The sequence below is a fragment of the Neofelis nebulosa genome, chromosome 10 (assembly GCF_028018385.1).
Source record: "Neofelis nebulosa isolate mNeoNeb1 chromosome 10, mNeoNeb1.pri, whole genome shotgun sequence".
Taxonomy (NCBI): Eukaryota; Metazoa; Chordata; class Mammalia; order Carnivora; family Felidae; genus Neofelis; species Neofelis nebulosa.
This window is the reverse complement of record NC_080791.1, coordinates 19913033-19930117: the sequence shown is the minus strand read 5'-3', so window position 1 is coordinate 19930117 and position 17085 is coordinate 19913033. Positions and strand designations below refer to the sequence as shown.

At 46.6% G+C, this 17085-nt stretch overlaps 1 protein-coding gene across 3 annotated transcripts in view; it reads right to left on the bottom strand.

The window, feature by feature from the left end:
- Positions 1-347: 347 nt before the first annotated feature.
- Positions 348-17085, bottom strand: part of JHY (junctional cadherin complex regulator) — a 59637-nt gene continuing 42899 nt past the window's right edge. For all 3 annotated transcript variants that reach the window (XM_058687093.1, XM_058687094.1, XM_058687092.1), the window contains 4 exons: positions 13671-13965; positions 4277-4357; positions 3353-3481; positions 348-819 (listed from right to left, as the gene is read on the bottom strand). In XM_058687093.1, coding sequence (XP_058543076.1) covers positions 622-819; positions 3353-3481; positions 4277-4357; positions 13671-13965 — 703 coding nt within the window. In that variant the 3' untranslated portion in view covers positions 348-621. The remainder of the gene's footprint in view (positions 820-3352; positions 3482-4276; positions 4358-13670; positions 13966-17085) is intronic.

Genomic DNA, 17085 nt, shown 5'->3' with positions numbered 1-17085 from the left:
AGAGAGGGAGACACAGAATCTGAAGCAGACTCCGTCCAGGCTCCCAGCTGTTGGCACAGAGCCCGACGCAGGGCTTGAGCCCATGAACCGCGAGAGCTGAACTGAGCCGAAGTTGGACGTTTAACCCACTGAGCCACCCAGGCGCCCCGGAAAGACTTCTGATGTACTGGCAGTTAGTCCAGTTTAAGTTCATTTTAGTCGAAACTGAAGCATTCATACCTTCTTCTTTCCTTATCTGGAGGGTAAGAGAGCAGCATAGTAGATACATTTATTACTGGGTAACTTCAAGGTTTTCATTTATGCAAGGATGGGTAGAGATCGTTTAAGAAAGCAAAAAATCCAATCTGCAACTAAAAGCCTTTATTCCCTAGTTCTTATTCAAATGCAATGAGTTCAGAATTCTAACTGATTTGAAAATAAATAATGAAGAAAACCTTCTTTGTAGAACCTAAAATGTGGCCCCGTGATGTAGTACGGCTCCATATTTTAAATTCTGCACAAAGCAAACCTGGACCGCAGCTGGAGGACATTGGGTCCTCCCTCCCCATGCAGGGAGGTGGGTTGGCCCTCTTCCTCCGTGTCCAGTCCCCGGGCATTTTTGGTCTCTGATACATGTGTTGTCTACACAATGTGAAGGGCTTTGAAAGCGGCCACAGCCTGTTTTTCCCTTTCGTGTCTGCTCTGCAGTATTTCCAGCAGGGAGATTTCAGGCAGAGCGTCTTCCTTTCGAGCATAGGTTGGATTTTTCTTCTCCTTCGATGCTTGATCAGTCAGATTGGAAGGTTTGGGTTTGGGGATGGTCTTAGCATATTCCAAAGCCTAAAAGCATAAAGATAAAATGTTATTTGAGATGGGAAGTGAGCCCCGGGTTCCTTTAATGATGTGGAGTCTTAGGAAATGCTTATTAGCCATATGAATGGAGCCTCCGGCCACAATAACCTCCTGAGATGTGGGTGGGAATGGAGAGAGAATGGGGTATGCAAATCATGTGAAACAACAGACAGTGTCCACCAAATAAATTAGCCGCGTAACCGTGTGCTGTGAAAAAGAGCCGAGAGATGACACACAGATTTGTGCCTGTGGGTGTTTTCGTTGTAAAACGGAGTTTTATTCGAGTGTTTGAAAGTAGATTTCTCACATGTGGGCTCTACTTAGCTTCTGGCCGTCTTCTTAAAACCAAACTTGTATTGAGGAGAGACGGACCTTACCGTTCAAAGTGGACTTGTTACAGCTTGAGACCAAAGATCTCACTGTTGTCGATGAGCCTCCATTATGACATCCAACTCTTCCTTATTCCTAGGCTCTTTGAACTCTAGCAACTATTTATCAGAGGTTGGGAATTATTCTGTTCTTTAGCATATTATCTATAGAAACCCGGAGACTGGAAAAAGCAGACTTTTTTTTTTTTTTTTTCCTTCAGTGACGTCCGTTCCGAAAGGCACTACAATAAAAATGAGATCACGAAATAGATTTCTAAACCTGCCTTTATATCAATTTTATATTTTAATGAGCGTTTCTTGATAGCTGAAATGGGAATAGTATATTTAGGTCGTGGTGGGGGGGCGGGGAACCTCCAGACTCCTCCGTGTATGTAGGTGATTTCTGTAGGAATTTCTAATTACAGACTTGTTGCCTTGGCTCTCTTCATGAAAAAATAATGGATTGGAGAGAAAAGAAAAAATGGCACCATGGAAACTCAGTCGAGTGGGCTGAGGTCTTCAAGGTCCGAGGAAGAAAGGCAATAAAGAGAAAATATGATGGTCTGTGAGAGAGAACATGAAGTACAAATTCCTAAAAGCACCAAAGGGTCACTTGTCCCTCATGCAAAGGGTCCCATGTTCTTACTGGGACGGAGACAGAGACTTTGCACTGCAAGGCTCGGTGTTTCCCCGAATGTACTTCATTCACATCCTGACTTCTAGCTGGATGACCTCTGAGACGGAGAACATTCTGTATTTTATGAAATATTTTTTTTGTGGCTAGAGAAACCTATATATTACGGTCCCTTGGGAACAATGTAGGGGAATGAAATTGAAAGAAACCGTGAAGGCCTTTTCTTTGACATACGTACTCCTAAATGACACGATGACTCTAATTTCTTAAAATTTAATGCTAGCGAAGGAAATTGATAGGATTCTATCAGGATTGCTGGTTTCTCCTAAGAAATCACCCTACTATTCAGTGAAAACGGTTTTAAAGTTTTGAGGCGAGTTGACAGAATGTTGCATTCGTTTCTGGCGTGCCGCATAGTGATTTGACGAATCCGTAGGTTAGGCTGTGCTCCCCACAAGTGTAGTTACCATCTGTCACCACGCAGGCCGTGACAGTCTCGTTGACTATAATCCCAGGGCCGTGCCTTTCGTCTCCATGATTTCCTTCCATAACCGGAGGCTTGTACCTGCCATTCCCCTTCACCCATTTTGCCCCTCGCCCTCGCCACCTCCCTTCTGGCGACCATCAATTTGTTCTCTGTATGTATGGGCTGGATTCTGCTTGTTGCTTGTTCATTTGGTTTTTAGGTTCCACATAGGAGTGAAATTGTGTTTCTTTCTCAGTCTGACTTATCTCACTTAGCAGAATACCCTCTAGGCCTATCCACATTGGCATAAGTGGCCCCATTTTATCCTTCTGTAATACGCCCCATCTTCTTTCTCCATTCTTCTATGGAGGGACACTGGGGTTGCTCCCGTATCTCGGCTACGGCAAATATTGCGATAAACATACGTGTGCATGTATCTTTTTGAATCGGTGCTTTTGTTTTCTTTGGGTCAATAACGAGTAGTGGACTATTGGATCATATGGTGTTTCTGTTTCTAGCTTTCTGAGGGGCCTCCATCCTGGTTTCCACAGTGACCGTATGACCTGACATTCCCACCAGCAGTGCATGAGGGTTCCTTTTTCTGCAAAGGCTCACCAACGCTTGTTATTTCTTGTCTGTTTGATTCTAACCATTCTGACAGGTGTAAGGTGATCTCATCGGGGTTTTGATTTGCATTTCCGTGATGAGGAGTGATGTCGAGTATCTCTTCATGTCTGCCGGCCTTCCTATTCAGTTTGTGGGTGGGTGACAAATTTGAAATACTGTACTTGGAAGAAACCATGGAGGGCTAAAGACCATGACGAACTTCAGGCTAATCTTACAGCATCATGTGTGTACGTGTTATTTGTATCCCTGTCTGTATCAATCAATATCAGTATCTGTGAAGGAGGGACAGCTGCAGGGACAGCAGTAGCTAAGACATCCCCTGTGTTCCAAAAAAACCCCCCCAAAAGGTGGGGGAATTTAAGAGGTAACAAAGGTCTCCTTTTCATTCTAATTGCAAAGCTCACGGCCTTGCTGAGAATTTCTTACCTTCTGCCGAGGGATGGCCGATTTACTTTTGGTTTTTGCTGTTTGTGGTTTCGGCAGGAGGGATAGCGTCTTTGCGTTATACTCCTGAACTTGCCTGGCGTATTCCTTTTTTTGGATTAATTTCTGCATCTGTTCGGAGAAACAAAGTTACGACCGTGCACAGGCCCTGCTAGATCTCCCTGTTCTCTCCTTTTAAAAGCAGCACTCGTTTCAGCCGGCTGGGTGTATGGTAGTGTCTCGGAGGCACCGGGGAAACGGGGTTACCATGTGTAAGGCAACGGCGGTGAGATGGTTAAGTTAATGTTTCTCCTAGAAATAGTCTCTCTCGGAGGGTTGGGGGGGGGGACATCACCGCAGTAGTACACCCAGTGTTCCCTTAACAGGGGCTAAATCACATTCAGCTCCTTCTTTGTTGCATTTACCCAATTTATTTTCATTTTGGCTTCCAACTTTGAACTATACTCTCTTTTCATGCCCTGAGTGCAACCGCAGTTAAAACACATTAAATGAAGATCTCCTTTCACTAGAGGAAAGGAACTAAAGTGGATGCACTTTTCATGGGTTGGGGATCTCTTATCCTAAGCGTCTTCTCTGTAGCCACTCTTTGAAATTACCAAGATCACTCCATTGGGAAAGACCAACGACCGTCTAACACACACATCTCTTTTCGTGTGCACGTGGCCCTCTTCTGTGCGGGGCCCTCAAAACTAAAGGGTGGATACATAAGACAGCATTGGCCGGGTAATTTTATTTTATGGTAAAAGGCGTATCTGGGTCTCTATTACCAATGCTATTTCAGAAGAGTCTACTCAGAGGGAGACCTTTGGATGAGGACTTGGTTCCGGGGCACGGGTCTGTGCGGTTCTGCTAAAAGGCAGGTAGGCAAACCCAAGCCTACAGAATGCTGTACGACGTCACACTCACTTTGTCTCTGATGGACTCAAGGTCAGGTCCAAGGCCTCCAAGCTTCACGTCTCTTTTCTGATAACCTTTCAGCTTGGCACTCTACAGATACAAAGAGACAGTTTCTATTAAGGAACTGTGTGTTCCCCCCCCACCCTCGCCCAGCTGTCCTAGCCACACAGGAGAGGGAAGAAGGCCAGTGTGGACAGCTGGGAGAGTGTGGCCGCAGTTCCTGATAGTTCTTCCACGTTAAGGGTAGCTCTTGATACTTTGTAGCTTCTTGGGTGATTTGTAGCTGGTTGGCTCACGGGCTTCTCCGACTTCTGCAACAACAACAAAGCTGGAATTCTGAGAATTACAAATAAACATTTTCGAGTGAACAAACTGGTGTTTTGTTATTAACCTTTTGAACAACATCTGCTATTACTGTTATGTCTGGTCTCCTACAATGACCAAACCAAATGATTTCCTGGGAAGAGGCCATCTAAATCAGGTAAGCATTGCTTCAAAAAGAGGAGTGCCCTGATGATGTCATAACATTCAAAAGACAGTACATTTTTTATCTTTTAATGTTTATTTATATTTGAGCGAGCGAGACAGAGAAAATGAACCAGTGGGGGAGGGGCAGAGAGAGATGGAGACGGAATCTGAAGCAGGCTCCCGCTGGCAGCACGGAATCCAATGCGGGGCTCGAACTCACAAGCCGGGAGATCATGACGTGAGCTGAAGTCGGATGCTTAACCAACTGAGCCATCCAGACGTCCCAAGATAGTAAATTTCTAAGGGTTAGAGTCTAGGCAAGATCTACTGAGAAACTCCTTTCATTCAGTGTGATTTTTGGATATTTTGAAGGGTGTAATTTTATTTTATTTTTATTATTATTTTTTAATGTTTTATTTTTTTTTTTAATTTTTTTTAAATTTATTTTTGGGACAGAGAGAGACAGAGCATGAACGGGGGAGGGGCAGAGAGAGAGGGAGACACAGAATCAGAAACAGGCTCCAGGCTCCGAGCTGTCAGCACAGAGCCCGACGCGGGGCTCGAACTCACAGACCGCGAGATCGTGACCTGGCTGAAGTCGGCCGCTTAACCGACTGCGCCACCCAGGCGCCCCAATGTTTTATTTATCTTTGACCAAGAGAGAGAGAGAGACAGACAGACAGACAGACAGCATGAGCAGGGGAGGGTCAGAGAGAGAGGGAGACACAGAATCCAAAGCAGGCTCCAGGCTCTGAGCCATCAGCACAGAGCCCGATGCGGAGCTTGAACTCACAGACCGCGAGATCATGACCTGAGCCGAAGTCAGACATTCAACCGACTAAGCCACCAGGTGCCCCTGAAGGGTGTAATTTTATATGACCTTCATAGTGGTATTGCATATTTAAAGGGACAGTAACATGATGTGGCGATTTAATTTTAAATTATGACATTTGAGCAAAATAACAGGGCGGAAAAACACTAATGCTCTCCAGACTGTAGACTAGATGATGATATTCCCCTGACTGCTGCTTTCAGTGTTAAAACTGACTTGCTGCTTGGGGCAGATGCCCTTGTGGAGATACCAAGTCCTCCCCCGCCCCCCCGCCCCCGCTGCACCCCTCCCTCTTTTTTTTTTTTTTTTTTTTTGAGTTTGTGAGTTCATTTGGTTTCCTTCCTTGAGCAGGGTAGGAAAGGACCATCCCAAAGAGCTAGTTTGGACGACAGTAGTTCCGTTCAGACAGATCTACGTCAACGCTTCAGCTGGAGAAAGAATAGCCATCCTCAAGAGGCAACAGCACTGCCCTGTTTCACCTGCACGTGGGACAAAGCTCCGTGTTTCTCTAAATCTCGAAAGCTCTCGTAAATTACGATAAGGCCTAAGATAAGCAGTACATCTAGTAAGTTCTTCAGACAGAATTTGGCAGAGAGCGTCCAGAGACTTAAAAAAAAAAAAAAAAAATTACGTTGGATAGTTACTGCGTATCATTCCTTGATGGGAACTTCGGTATCCTTTGTATCAACTGTTACAAGAATGTGTTCTCCTCCCACTGGGCTAGTGCCCGACTACCCACAGCTGGCCCCAGTTAGTTTCTCCATTGACTTTCCCCACTATAGAATCTTCAAGCTAGGTACTCTGTTCTGCAGATCCGAAGCACTGAGCTCTGGCCCGCGCGGTATAAATGAAAGTTGGCTGGGGGAAAGCTTGTATCTTAGAAAGCTTTTATCCGGGCTGGCTTGGCCCCTCTCTTTTTCTGTTTTCCCGCCTTGAATGCGGATATGGTTCTTGGATCTGGAACAGCAATCTTGGGAAGGGAACAAGAGAACCATACAAATAACTGGTTCTGGTGTTGTGAGCTGTGTGGCTCTCTACCTGTGGGTTAATCGTACGTGAGAAGGAGCCCATCTTTTTGAAGGTACGGTAAATCGTAATTCTGTGACTTGGAGGTGAAAGCAGTATTTCTAACGTCTTGGTGCTTCAGAGAGCCAGAATCTTGTGACTCGTAGGCAGCGTTTCTACACTTCAAGGATCGAGTTCTGCAAACTGAATTTCCCTGATTAGAATGTTCAAAACTTACAGTCGAAACTCTTTGGGCATATCTAACTCTAAAAGGAGAGAGAAGGTTCCTTTTTTCGGAAGAAGTTGTTGGGCTAAAAATCGTTTAAAAATATTAAAGTATCGGGGCGCCTGGGTGGCGCAGTCGGTTAAGCGTCTGACTTCAGCCGGGTCACGATCTCGCGGTCCGTGAGTTCGAGCCCCGCGTCAGGCTCTGGGCTGATGGCTCGGAGCCTGGAGCCTGTTTCCGATTCTGTGTCTCCCTCTCTCTCTGCCCCTCCCCCGTTCATGCTCTGTCTCTCTCTGTCCCAAAAATAAATAAAAAATGTTAAAAAAAAAAAATTTAAAAAAATATTAAAGTATGGAGAGAAAATGGTGTTAAAGGCTCGTCAAAATCCGAAATCCCCTTTAAGAAAAACGATCACCTGGCAAAACCATTCTAGTTGCTTCTTGCCCTTGGTATTTATCTGTTCATGCTTGCATAAAATTGTCAAGTGCTACAAATTAGATATTTTCACTAAGCATTTTTTTTTTTTTTTTTTTTTTTTTTTTTGAGAGTGAAAGAGAGAGCACACACATGCGTGAGTTGGAGAGAGGGGCAGAGGGAGAGCGCAAGAATCCTAAGCCGGCTCCTCGATCAGCACAGAGCCCCAAGTGGGGCTCAAACTCAAAACCACGAGATCATGACCTGAGCGGAAATCAAGAGCTGGATGCTTAACTGACTGAGCCACCCAGGGGCCCCTTCACTAAGCGTTGTAGCATTATACTGTGTTTCCCCGTCATTGGTTTTCAAAAATGACTTCCATACAGAACATTCTGTCTTCTGGTTATAGTTGCATTATTTAGCTATTCCTCTAAATGTCAAACATTTAAGATGTCCTGGCAGTGAACGTTGTTTGTGGGCTACTGTGAGAATTGCTTTGAGATCAGTTAACAGAAGTGGAATTATTGAGGCAAAATCATGAACACCTTTAAGGTCCTTCATGAACCCTTCCATTAGCAATGTGTAAGAATGGCCTTTTTGTGCAAGCCTTGATTGCACTGTGTGTGATCACATTTAAAAATCTCTGCTAATTACTAGGTGAATGAACCCTCATATCTTCTACGTGGCAATCGCAAACTTGTTCTTTATCATCTGACCTGTTTTGCAATCGCTGAAATTACTATTTGCTAGAGTAAACCAGAAATGAAAACGGAGAGAACCTCGCTCATATCCAAGTCCTAGATCCAATTTGTCCAAAACGGATGAGAAATGATCAGTGTGTCCAGAAATCACAATGTGAAGCAGCTTAACTGTAATCATTGCACGGACTCCCTAAAAGATACATTGTGAAGCGTGAATAATAGCTCCCTGCTCCCGGGTTCCCCCAGTTTTTACTATCCCGTCGAATAACCAGAATCTACATTTTGGCTGTCCTTGAAAAACAGAACACGGAGGGGACTAGCATTACCTATTTACAGAGTAAAGAGTGTGGCCCGGAGGGGAGGGGGAATCCAAATGCTCCAAACTCCTTTTCCGGGATCCGGCTGCTTCTAGCCAGAGACCCTTCTCAAGGGAGAGGGAGCATGCTTCATAAAGAAGTTTGCTCTGGGTGACTGGCGATGAAAAATCCTAGATTTGCTTAAGTTTGCCTCAAGTAATCTTGATTGCCGCTCAGTGCTGTAATTCCATTTGATCTCTTTCCATCAGAAATCTTCCTAACAGCTTTACTGAAATTGACTTTGCATACCACAGAACTTCCCCATTTGAAGTTGTACCCATTAGCAGCCGCTCCTCCCCCGCCCCCCACCCCGGCCCCCCACCTCCAGCACTAGGCAACGACTAATCTGCTTTCTGTCTCTTCAAAAGGCTTTTATAGTAAAATAATCCTCAGAATTTACTTTGATTTAGTTCTCCTTGGCTGTCACAAGACTAAAAGGTCACAATAGCATCCCCCCCCCCCCCGACACACCCTGAAAATTAAATCAACAATGATAGCCCTGTTAGGTCTCCAAACACGGGGTGGGGTGGGGGGGAATACAGTCCTGTTCTCAATACGCCCCTGATGGGGTTCGCTGCTAGTCTTTGCCTAAGATGTGCCCAAGCTGACCTCAGCCATCCCTGGCCCCGCCTGATGATGGCAAAGACCAGACCCGGCCATCTGAACTGTTCACTGTTGATGGCCCCTTTAGCAGAAGATGGCACAGGACTGTCCTGATGGCATATTTCTGCCGGTAATTAATCACCCTTCACAAGCTAGAAGAGTGATGTTTTCTTGTAAACTTGGGGCGAAGTGTGCGTGAGTTGAAAATGACCTTGACTGTCTGGCGAGGACCTGTTTCAACTCTGAAACGCTGTACCCTGCTGTGGGGGACACGGCAGGGCTTTTCTCCAGAACATTCCTCAGACGTATAAGCAGGGGAAGGCTACTCAAAAGCGGGACAATGGAAAACAATGCCTCAGATACTGGAGAGAACAGCAAGCGAAGGGAATTTGCTCTGTGGTTGCGAAATTTAATCCAAATAAACCTCTCCTTAGAAGCAGTCAAGCAGCAATACCCAGATTGTGACAACAAACACACGAGTTAATTACTGCAGCTCGGCTGTGGGAGAACCCTGTAAGCAGTGATTTTTGTGGCGGGTCGCGATAGATACTTTTATGCTGTTTGTCGTCCCGGGCGCTGCGTCAGTCTCTTGCTGCCTGACGTCTGGCTTTAACAGCACGGACGATGCTTCGTGTTCATCAGTCAGTCCCCTCAGAACTGCCAGGGGAAGGGGAACGGTGCGTGGGCCCGTTGGCTTTACAAATCCTCACATTTTTAATGTGCTTCGAGTCGATTCCCTTGGAAACCACAAGATTTGCTGTGACTAGCAAATGGGCATGACCCGGATAATGATTTCCCCCGTCTGGTGCCCCGGCTACCTGCTGTCCTATACAAATAGCTCTGTTCAAAATCATTTGAGCTTCTGGAGTAGCTTAAAGGACAAAGGGCGCTTCTGTGCATTTGTCAGATGTAGGTTGAAGGTGTTGGAGCGAGAAAATGGATACGGGTGGATGGTAACATTCCTGAAAGAAAGCAGGAAGGGAAGGGCTTCTCTGACTTGGAAAGAGGGTTTGGGCGGCAGTAACTGAAAGTTCTTTTTCCTTCCTCTTCCCTACCCTCCCATACTCTCAGACTTCTGGGGACACACACTGTCACAGAGGTACTCTCCTCCCCCTCTCCTCTGTAAGACCTGAATTTAGGTTACTGAGGGAAGGAAGAAGGAAAAGGCAACTAATTGATTTGATGGTCTACTCCTCACTAGGGACGGAGATAAGGTGGGTTTTTTTTTTTTTTCCAGATTTTAAAGTTTATTTTTGAGAGAGCATGCGTGAACAGGGGAGGGGCAGGGAGAGAATCCCAAGCAGGCTTCTGTCTGTCGGTGCAGAGCCTGATGCGGGGCTTGAACTCACAAATCGTGAGATCATGACCTGGGCCAAAACCGAGAGTCTGACACTCAACCGACTGAGCCACCTGGATGCCCCTAAGCTAAGGTTTAATACATCATTTCATGTAATTATCACACCAAATCTGCAAAAAGAAGGAATGATTTCTGATTGTGCATGTGAGGAAACGGGCTCAGGTGAGTTACTGACTTGCCCAAGGGACACCAGTATTAAGAGAGCTGAGAAATTGGGAATGGCTGAGTCTGACTTCCACTTAACCCTGCTCACTAAGAACGGAGTCCAGGGGCGCCTGGGTGGCTCAGTCAGTTGAGCATCTGAATCTTGATTTCAGCTCAGGTCAGGGTTCCAGGATCATGGGATTGAGCCCTGCATTGGGCTCTGTGGAGCGTGTAGACCCTGGTTGAAAATCTCTCTTTCTCCCTCCTCCTCGGCCCCCTCCCTCCTCCTCGGCCCCCTCCCTCCTCCTCGGCCCCCTCCCTCCTCCTCGGCCCCCTCCCTCCTCCTCGGCCCCCTCCCTCCTCCTCCGCCCCCTCCCTCCTCCTCCGCCCCCTCCCTCCTCCTCCGCCCCCTCCCTCCTCCTCCGCCCCCTCCCCCCACCTCCGCCCCCTCCCCCCCACCTCCGCCCCCTCCCCACCTCATGCTCTTTCTCTCTCTAAATAATAAGAAGAACTGTGTTTAAAGCTTGCATTTAAAAACAAATTATTTTGAGAGTGCATGCATGCAAATGGGAGAGGGGCAGAGAGAGAGAGAGAGAGAGAGAGAGAGAGTCTCAAGCAGGGTCCACACACACCACAGAGCCCAACATGGCACTTGAACCCAGGAACTGTGAGCTTGACCTGAGCTGAAACCAAGAGCCAGATGCTTAACCAACAGAGCCACGCGGGTGTCCCTAAAACCTTCCATTTTTAACAACAACCCCTAGTTGGCAAGAAACCTAACGCAGAAGATCCTGTTCTGAGGAGTGTGTTGGAGCTATGGCTTAGGCCGTTGGTAACCTGTCAACCCTCGAGTCAACAGGCCCTCCTCACTCTGAGAATGTGCTGGTTCCAAAGCTCTGAATGGATTTCTGTTTAGACATAATAGCCTGCGTGGTGTCTGCCTTCCTAGTCTAGCCTGCAAGACCCCTTCTATTTATGAAGGACTTGAGAACAGCGCTAATCCTACCGCAGAACCTAACTACCACGTAATGATGTTTCTGTAGAAAAAGAAGGAACTTGGGATCCCAGAAACACGCTGCTCCTTAATTTACAGGGGGACTGGGGCTTTTCCCAGCTCCAAGCCACTGATTGTGGTTCCCATGGCCTGGGCAGGGATTAGGGACCCCCTGCAGAACGGAGGCTAAGAGGGAGTAGGGTCAGAACAAGGAGTCCAAGGAGCCGCGGGGTGGGGGTGCATGAGGGAGCTGAGGCAGGGACGCCAGGGTTATGAGGGGGGGCTAGAGTCCTGAGGTAGACAGGCCTCCAAGGTGGCAGCTGTAAGGAGCTGGCTGGGCTGTTTCCTACCCGTCAACCGCTGACGTCTTTGCCCCAAGCAGATCTTTCTTTTCTTCTCTTAAATGTGCATAAAGTCCTTCTCCATATGATAAGCAGGCTCCTGTGAGACCTGGCCCCTACCCACTGCTCCACCTGCATCCGTCCACACCCCATGCTCCCTGTTTCAGGGACGTCAACACTGACGTGCTGGCAGTTCCCAGCATGCATCGCGGTGTCTCCAGCTTCATAACAGCTGCTCAGGCCGGTCTCTTTGCCTGAAATGCTCTCTGTCTTTTCTTGTTCACTGTTGATCATCTAAAACTCGGCTCAGGGGGGCGCTTGGGTGGCACTTAACCAGTCGGTGAAGCATCCAACTCTTGGTTTCGGCTCAGGGTTACGATCTCCCCGTTTGTGAGTTCGAGCCTCAAGTCGGGCTCTGTGCTTGCAGTGTGGAACCTGCTTGGGATTCTCTCTCCCTCTGCCCCTCTCTCCCTCTCAAAATAAATGAACTTGAAAAGGAAATAAAACTTGGCTCAGAATTATCCTCTGAAGCTCTGCTTAACCCCGCCACCCTCCCCCCAAACTCCTTAGTGCTCCTCAGTGCAGCCCACACATACCTCTTTTTTCTTTTCTTTTCTTTCTTTTTTTTGTGCAACATTATACTGAAGCCATTTTCATGTGTGTCTACACAAGGAGGGGCCGTGGCTCATTTTCTTTACACCCTGGCACCTACCACTGTTCCTAATAGGAATTCGACACCTATGTGGAACTGAGCTAAGATTTGATGCCCTAAACTGCCTTCTAGGGAGGGTCCCTCTAGACCGAGGCACTCATTCCCCAACTTGCTGGGAGTGCTGTCTCCTGTGGCTCACAGTTGGGTCCCTCCCTAAAAACCGCCCTCAGCCAGATGGCACTGTGGTACCCAAAGTTACAGCCCTTCCCCAGGGACAGTCAGTAGCCAATGGCTGGTCCATGTGGGTCCTGTACCTTTAAAGGGCCATCCCAACTTCAGAGTCCCTGTGGGCCTCTCAGAGGCTTCTTGCTGCCCCTGTATCACGGGCACACACTCTCCCTCAGCCAGCCCTGCCCCCCTCCCCCCTTATGGGGGTGGTTCTAGAAGCACTTGTCGGTAAACCTCTTGCAAGGAATCTCCACTCCAGAGTCTATTCCTGGGGAACCCAGTCACCACATTCCCATATTGCTTCCCACTGGGTCTTGCCCTGTTGCCCCGTAAACCGGAATGCACTTTCCAGTTGTTTCCTGACCACTTGACATTCGAAGCCAGTGACTTTCCTGAGGGGTTTTTATTACTTGCAACAGTGGAGAAATGCACAGGACATAAAAAGACTCCTTCAACGTTCCTTCAGGTCCTCCTGGGAAGACTCCACTCGGAATCCCCCTCTGCCCCTTTTCCGCTTATTTATCTCTACAGACTGGATGCGAAAGATTTAAATGGAGCAAAGGTGCTCATAATGGTGACTCTTACAAAGAACTCAGAAGAGATGAGCCAGTGTTTCTGAGGGAAGCCCAGTCACTGGTTGTTCCTGGGTCTTGGGGTGCAGGAGATGGGGGGGTGGATTAGGACAAGAATTGTTCCCCGAGGTGGGGGGACAGCGGGATGGAGGGGGTAGAATGCAGTGACAGACTCCCTTAGCCCTACTTTGTCTCTTCAAATACGAGCATGTGCGGAGAGACTCAGCCTAGGCTAGGGGTTGAAATGGGGTGTGTGGAACCCAAGCGTGTGACATCTAACCTGGGGCTAGAAGGAGGACTCTCGCTTGTCCGCGAAGGTGCACCCTTCCCAGAGATGAAGCACAAAGTAGGGACATCTGAGGCGGCAGCCAGGGACAGATGAGATCAGGAAGCGCCTCAGGACTTGGGCCCACCCGGAAGGACCTGTTTCAGGGCTGGGAGTAAGGGAATGGCCATGCCCGTCTGCATTACCAGAATTGAAAGGTTATTTGGTAAAAATGCTGTTATTACCTTGGTGCTGCTGCTTTTCCTATGCTTTTTTCCTTTTTCCAGCTGAAACAGATGGCCTTCGGAATTGCTCTGGCTCACTTTCATTTGGTTTCTGTGGCTTGTCTCCGCGCTGAGTTGGGATTCGCTTTCTACCCTGGACAATATAGGTGGAAATGTGACGCTGGGCGAGGCCCCTTCGTTAGGCTGCACCTCCGTCAGCTGCTTTAAGGCCTGCTGATGTTGCTCCATGATCTGAGCGAGCTGTGAGTCCGGAGAAGTTCTCACAGGCTGGCTGTCAGAGGGAGAATGGAATTTCCTGAATGGGGGGGGGGGGGGAAACCACACCACAACCCACAAATCTGTTAATAACACCTGGGTATATAGGACGTTTAGCAGAAAAGTCTTTTTGAACTTGAGGTATTCATCGCTCTCCAAATCAAACTCATGACCTTCAGCTGAATCTTTGCATAAATACACTAACCTCTTAAAATCCTCCTAGTTTTTCTTTAGGGTAGTTTAGCTCTTGTTTGAGGACTTCCATTTAGTGCATTCGAAATCGAAAAACAAAAACAACAAACGCCCCTTGGAAACGTCAAAGACCTTCCCACTGTAAAATGCCTGGAAATGTTGGGTTAAATTGGAACAAATATCTTTTTAGTAAAGACATAGTTGAATTTCTAAGAGAGACAGGGAAACTTCAAGACCACACACAAAAAAGGAACTAAAAGTAAAGCAGATTTCCGATAAGCTAAAGCTATGGCTTTCTTGGTGGGAGTTTTGCACCTATGGGCTTGAGTTTTGTTTTTTTGTTTTTTTGTTTTAATATTTGAGAGAGACAGAGACAGAATGAGAGTGGGTTGGGGCAGAGAGAGGGAGGCACAAAATCGGAAGCAGGCTCCAGGCTCCGAGCTGTCAGCACAGAGCCTGACGCGGGGCTCCAAGTCACGAGCTGTGAGATCATGACCTGAGCGGAAGTTGGACGCTCAACCGACTGAGCCACCCAGGCGCCCCTGGGCTTGAGTTTTAACACTTAACGCTGGTGTAGGATATGTGAAATCTTGGCCCTGTGTGGCATGGGGAATCCAGGGAGAGGCCTGCATACAGGCCTTGGAGAGCTACGTCTTCAAGAAACAGTTGGGTTAGTGAAAGTCACCAGCCTTGAGAATCTGCAAAGCAAGGCTGTTTGTCTTCGTCTAGGCTCTCAAGTGGAGAAAAAATTCCTTGTGAATTTCCACGGGACGGCGTTTGGGGTTCAAATTTACCTTCTCCAAACAAACGTGGATTCCAGCACCAAAAAAATTAACATAAAAATGATCCTAGAAGAGGGCTCTCCCTGTTGTATCTGGCAGAACCAAATATAAAAGTTCTCTGGGGCGCCTGGGTGGCTCAGTTGGTGAGTGTCCGACTTCACCTCCGGTTATGATCTCACGGATCATGAGTTCGAGCCCCACGTCGGGCTCTGTGCTGGCAGCTCGGAGCCTGGAGCCTGCTTCGGATTCTGTGTCTCCCTCTCTTTTGCTTTGTCCCTTCCCCACTCTTATTCTCTCTCTCTCAAAAATAAACATTTGAAAAAAAATTCTCTGGAGGGATAACCTCCTTCTCTAGCCTGCCTACATGTCTTTAGACAAGATAGCCAAGCATACATTCACAATCCCAAATCCTAGAATATATGAGGAAATAATCCACTAAGTAGAAGAGTCCACAGGCGCACACGCACAAGAAACAGTGATGGATTTCTATGAACTTCTGATAATAGAATTTTAACATTTAAAAAAAATTTTATTATGTTTTAGAGAATGTGAGCTGGGAAGGGGGCAGAGGGGGAGAGAATCTTTTTTTTAAATTTAATTTCTTAATTATCTTTTTAAATATTGTCAAATTGGTTTCTGTACAACACCCAGTGCTGATCCCAACAGAGAATCTTTTTTTAAATATTAATCTTTATCTCTGAAAGAAAGAACATGTATGAGTGGGGGAGAGACAGAGAGGGGGACATAGGATCCAAAGCAGGCTCTGTGCACTGACAGCAGAGAGCCCGAAGTGGGGCTCAAACTCACAAAAGGTGAGATCATGACCTGAACCCTGAACTCCTCTCACCCTGGAGAGAGAGAATCTTAAGCAGGCTTCATGAGCCTGACACAGGGCTGGATCCCATGACCCCAGGATCTTTATTCTCAACTCACTGAGCCACCCAGGAGCCCCTAGGTAGCATTCTGAAGCATGTTCAAAGATTTTATTTAAAAAAGAATTTTTTTTAACGTTTATTTATTTTTTGAGACCGAGAGAGACAGAGCATGAATGGGGGAGGGTCAGAGAGAGAGGGAGACACAGAATCCGAAACAGGCCCCAGGCTCTGAGCTGTCAGCACAGAGCCCGACGCGGGGCTCAAACTCACGGAGACCGTGAGATCATGACCTGAGCCAAGGTCGGACGCTTAACCGACCAAGCAACCCAGGCGCCCCAAGATTTTAAAGACCTGAGAGAAGAAATCAAAACCCTGAGAAACCAATTTTGGGGAAAAAAAAAAAAAAGGTTTTAATCAGAACCGAATAAACATTCTAGACATGAAACATATACCACTATTGAAATTTACTAAATTTTGATTAAAGTGCATACTAGACTCAGCTGAAGAAAGTTAGTGCATTTGGAAACTGGTGGGAGGAAATTTCTCAAGCACAGATAGATAAAAGATGAAATAAGAAACCGTTAAAGAGACCCAGAGTCTGGAATAACAGAATCTGGTATGCATGTATTTGGTGTTCCCGGAGGGAAAACAGTAACTATTTCCTGAGACAGGAAATATCCATAGGAAATAGTACGTAATAATCAAAGGGAAAATGGATGGTAGTTTTTATGGAATTTATGAAAGCGATGAATCCTCAGCTTTAGGAATCACAAGCAGGATTAAAAACTTCATATCGAGACCTAACACAGGGAAACCTCAGAATACCAAAAACAAAGAGGGAAGCCTTAAAAGAGAAAAACAAAAGGAATGATAATTATATTGACAAAAACTTTTCAAAGAAACAGAAGCCAGGAGATAGGAAAATGTTTTCTAACTCTTTACCAGGTTAAACTCTAATTCAAGATAGAGAGTAAAGGTCCTTCAGGTAGATTTAGCAGTGACCTACCCTTGCTGAAAACCTTTCCAAAAGATCTACTTCAGGAAGAAAGAGTCAAATGGAAGAAAAATGGTGAGGCAGAGACATTAATAAACAGTTAAATTTAAAACACTCTCTATAAGAAGCCTTAACTTTTGGAGACATAGGAACTACAAAAGATGCTGGAGGAAAAATGCGTGACTCAAAGGGCGATTGGATTAAAACAATCCAGCGATTCTGAATATGCTCTGGAAGAGAACAGAAATATTTTGCCTGGCTAAGTAAGTTTTTCAAAAACCTTGGGTTTTCAAAAACCTTGAGAAGTTGGGTGAATC